We start from the raw sequence: 4,404 nt of genomic DNA on the forward strand, positions 1-4,404 counted from the left end.
GGCACGTTAGAAAATATTTTGATCTATTTAGTAAGGCTGAAAATAAACCTGTGTCCCAGCAATTCCACTCCTACATACACGCCCACGCAGACGTGTGTATATGTGTGTGTATATATATGTATCTTAGAGAAATTCATGCACATACTCATGTCCCAGGATATCTGTATGAGAATATCCAAGGTGGCACTGTTCGTAATAGACATACCCCCTCCCTCAAAACAAATGAAAACAACCCAAATGACATCAACAGGAAATGGATACATAACTGGTATATTCATGTAGCGAAATACCATACAGTAATGGAAACTAACCACAGCTCCACATAAAAATATGGACGAATGACATAAAAAGCCATGGTGAGATTGTACCCCAGTCCCGTGGCTATGAAATCCCATCACTGATGTCTCTTCTGCAAATTCCTGCATGGTCGTAGCTACCTCTGTATCAGTCAGGCAATGCAGTGTTTCTTAAACACCTGGGGAGCAGCCCTGATGTAAATACCAGGCGTAGCCAGGAGGGGCCAGGGGCTGCCCGGCTGTTGGAGAGGAGGCCAGTGAGTTAAGAAAGCTTTACTGCCCAGGGGGAGCCCGACTTGATGTGAAAGGGCCTAAGGAGCTGGGGTGAGCTCTGGGTCTGGGGTGGCAGGAAGCAACACCGTCTAGTCGGAGGGAATCAGGCCCCCTCCGGGAGGCCCTTTCAGTTGCACGCGCTCTGCCCGGCAGGCTGCCCCTGGTGCCTTCCAAGTACTCCATGACGGTGATGGTGTTCCTCATGATGCTGAGCTTCTACTACTTCTCCCGCCATGTGAGTGCCACCTGCACGATCCCCGCTCTGTGCCCACAACCCACAGGGCCTCCTGAGCAGCAGCCCTGGGACCTAAGAGCCCAAGCTCCTAAGGACTGCGGCTTCCCTTTACCCACCCCACACGTGAGCCTGGTCAGGCCACTGCCTTTTCTATATTCAGGCTCCTTCCTCAGTCACACAGGAAGACAGTGCCTCACCTCTTCCATCCGACCCCCTCCAGGATGGTGAAGGAAGCATGGGAGTGAGGGCGGGAGGGGACAGAGCGAAGGCACAAACATCTTGAATCAAATCTCTATCCCCTAGGCCAGGGGCTCATGGCCCCTGCACTCCCCATGGCGCTGAGGGACATTAGCACAACTGACCATGGAGCCGGGAGAGAAAGGGAAGGGAGCTGATGGACTTTCTGTTGGGTTAAAAGGAAAAGAGAAGGCTGGGTGCAGTGGCTTATTTTGGGAGGCTGAGGTGGAGGATCAGTTGATTCCAGGAGTCTGAGACCAGCCTGGGCAACATGGTGAAACCCTGTCTCTACTAAAAAATACAAAAATTAGCCAGGCATGGTGGCCCGTGCCTGTAATCCCAGCTACTTGGGGGGTTGAGGCAGGAGGATTGCTTGAATCTGGGAGGTTGAGGCTGCAGTGAGCTGAGATCACACCACTGCACTCCAGCCTGGGTGACAAGTGACCGCCCCCCTCCACCAACCCCACAACAGAGGAAAAGGGAGGAAAGAGGGAGGAGAAAGAACCTCTGTACTTCCGGCTCAGTGTTAGCTCAAGTGCCCCCTAGTGACTTCCCAAGCCACTTCTCATCCAAATAGCACCTGCTTAGAAAGGGGACTCCCCCCTGAGCTGGGAGATCCCCACTGCTGCCACCTCCACGAGACAGACCTGCAGCTGAAATTAGGTCCCAGAAGGCCTCCTGGATATCTGCTGTAACTATGGGGGCTGGAAACTGCACCGCACTATTGGGTGGCCTTTTGATGAGGGGGAATCCTTGCAGGGTCTTACTTCCCTTGCCATTTAGCCATCTTCCCTCCAGCCTTTCCAAGGGGAGCTCCTCTATTCATGTTCCTGTTTTTCTTCTTTTTTTGAGACTGAGTCTCACTCTGTCGCCCAGGCTGGAGTCTAATGGTGCAATCTTGGCTCACTGCAACCTCTGCCTCCTGGGTTCAAGTGATTCTTCTGCCTCAGCCTCCCGAGTAGCTGGGATTACAGGTTGCCCGCCACCATGCCTGGTGAATTTTTGTATTTTTAGTAGGGACAGGGTTTCACCATATTGACCAGGCTGGTCTTGAACTCCTGACCTCAGGTGATCCGCCTGCCTCGGCCTCCCAAAGTGCTGGGATTACAGGCTGTTCAACCTCCCAGATTCAAGCAATGCCTGGCTGTTCCCGTTTTTCATCCTTCTATCCAGTGGCCAGCTCAGAGCACATGCCTCGCCTTGTCTGTGTCTGTAGGTAGAAAAACTGGCACGGACACTTTTCTTGTGGAAGATTGAGGTCCACGACCAGAAGGAACGTGTCTACGAGATGCGACGCTGGAACGAGGCCTTGGTCACCAACATGTTGCCTGAGCACGTGGCACGCCATTTCCTGGGGTCCAAGAAGAGAGATGAGGTGAGGGGTGTGGCCTCAGCCCGGAACCATGAGGCCATGCATCTCCATCTGTTCTTTGTTTCAGGGAACCCCCCTGGGCCCAGGCCTTCTCAGGGACAGGGGACTGGGGCCAGGTAGGGCTGAACCTAAACAGCAAACACAATATAAGCAAAAGAGGAGTTTCTCCGGCCTGTTGTAAAGGGCACTGCTGTAGGCATGGTGACGTGGGCCATACAGCTCTGAGGCCATGTGTCAGAAGACAAGACTTATTGCTAGAGCCCACCTTTCTGTTGCCTGTGAACTTCGCCAAAGTGGTTCCCAGCTCCACAGTACCCTCTTCCTCACAGCTGGGGCTATTAGAGGAACTAGAGAAGCTGTTTTAAAATTTATTCAAAGTAGTGGCCAGGCACAGTGGCTCACGCCTGTAATCCCAGCACTCTGGGAGGCCGAGGTGGGTGGATCACCTGAGGTCAGGAGTTTGAGACCAGCCTGGGCAACATATAGTGAAACCCCTGTCTCTACTAAAAATACAAAAATTAACTGGATGTGGTGGTGCACACCTGTCATCCCAGCTACTTGGGAAACAGACAGGAGAATCACTTGAACCTGGAAGTGGAGGTTGCAGTGAATCGAGATTGTGCCACTCTACTCCAGCCTGGGCGACAGAACAAGACTCTGTCTCTCAAGAAAAAAAAAAAAAAGTAGCAATGAGCTATTTTTAAATTATTCAGAGTTGGGATAATCTACAGCCGGGCATGGTGGCATGTGCCTGTGGTCCCAGATACCTGGTGTTTGAGGCCGCAGTGCGTTTCAATTGTACCTAATCGTGCTTGTTTATTGCCACTGCACTCCAGGCTGGGAAACATAGCAAGACCCAGACTCTTTTAAAAAAAAAAAAAAAAAAAAAAAGAGGCTGGGATAATCTGACTGATGTGTGAATACAAAAAGCTGAGTACACATGTCGTGTGTGGAAAACAGATGCATTTCTCCAGCACATCATCCAGTCAGACATGCTTTGAGCACTTTGGCCCTGCCTCTTTTTAGGAGCTGTACAGCCAGACGTATGATGAGATTGGAGTCATGTTTGCCTCCCTGCCCAACTTTGCTGACTTCTACACAGAGGAGAGCATCAACAATGGCGGTATCGAGTGTCTGCGTTTCCTCAATGAAATCATCTCGGATTTTGACTCTGTGAGTCCCCACCCCGCACTCTGGCGATGAAGCCGGCCCACTCCACATCACATCCTAGGATAGGCTGCAGAGGCCAGAGAAACTGGCTCCACCATCCCAGATAAGCCCCTTCTGCAATACACAGACTTCTGCAGCCACCTGGAACTACTGGGCTGGGGAAGGGGAGGGGAGGTGGGAGCCCAGGAACTCACCCACAGGGTCACAGGGTAAGGACTGGCCAAGCAACAGCTGGAGACCTCTCTGTCCTGGGACCCTCTCCTCAAATTCAGAGCTAGTCAGCATTGATTGGGTAACCTGTATACCAGGGAGAATGCTTTTCCACACGCGCGCAGCCCGCCTAGGAGACTGATTTTATGTCAGTGTTGAGGTTGTGGAAATTGAGGCCCAGAATGTCAGGGAGTTCTCCCAGGGTCACGTGGCAGATGAGCGGTAGACTAAGTAAGAACTTTGATAGGAAAGTGTCTCTTGGGTTTAGTGGGGTCCTTGTAAACAGGTACATCTGTCACTGGGTTGGGTCATTCATCTGCCTTGACTGCTGACAATTCTTTTCTGAATCCTGGCCCCAGCTCCTGGACAATCCCAAGTTCCGGGTGATCACCAAGATCAAAACCATTGGCAGCACGTACATGGCAGCTTCAGGAGTCACCCCTGACGTCAACACTAATGGCTTTGCCAGCTCCAACAAGGTAGCTAACCCCAATAGCCAGAGAGGAGACAAGGCTCTGCCCCCAGGCAAGAGATTGGCAGCCCAGACCTAGCATGTGGGAAACAAGAACTGCTGTGCAAAGGAGTCCCAGACACATACCACCAGCAGCATG

General features: G+C 51.9%; 1 protein-coding gene across 10 annotated transcripts in view; it reads left to right on the forward strand.

Moving 5' to 3' along the window:
- Positions 1 to 4,404, forward strand: part of ADCY3 (adenylate cyclase 3) — a 101,547-nt gene that overhangs the window by 93,906 nt on the left and 3,237 nt on the right. For all 10 annotated transcript variants that reach the window (XM_005576417.4, XM_005576419.4, XM_074012212.1 and 7 more), the window contains 4 exons: positions 723 to 804; positions 2,258 to 2,416; positions 3,440 to 3,586; positions 4,153 to 4,272. In XM_005576417.4, the coding sequence (XP_005576474.2) occupies positions 723 to 804; positions 2,258 to 2,416; positions 3,440 to 3,586; positions 4,153 to 4,272 (508 nt within the window). The remainder of the gene's footprint in view (positions 1 to 722; positions 805 to 2,257; positions 2,417 to 3,439; positions 3,587 to 4,152; positions 4,273 to 4,404) is intronic.

Source organism: Macaca fascicularis, chromosome 13 (genome assembly GCF_037993035.2).
Source record: "Macaca fascicularis isolate 582-1 chromosome 13, T2T-MFA8v1.1".
NCBI classification, from domain to species: domain Eukaryota; kingdom Metazoa; phylum Chordata; class Mammalia; order Primates; family Cercopithecidae; genus Macaca; species Macaca fascicularis.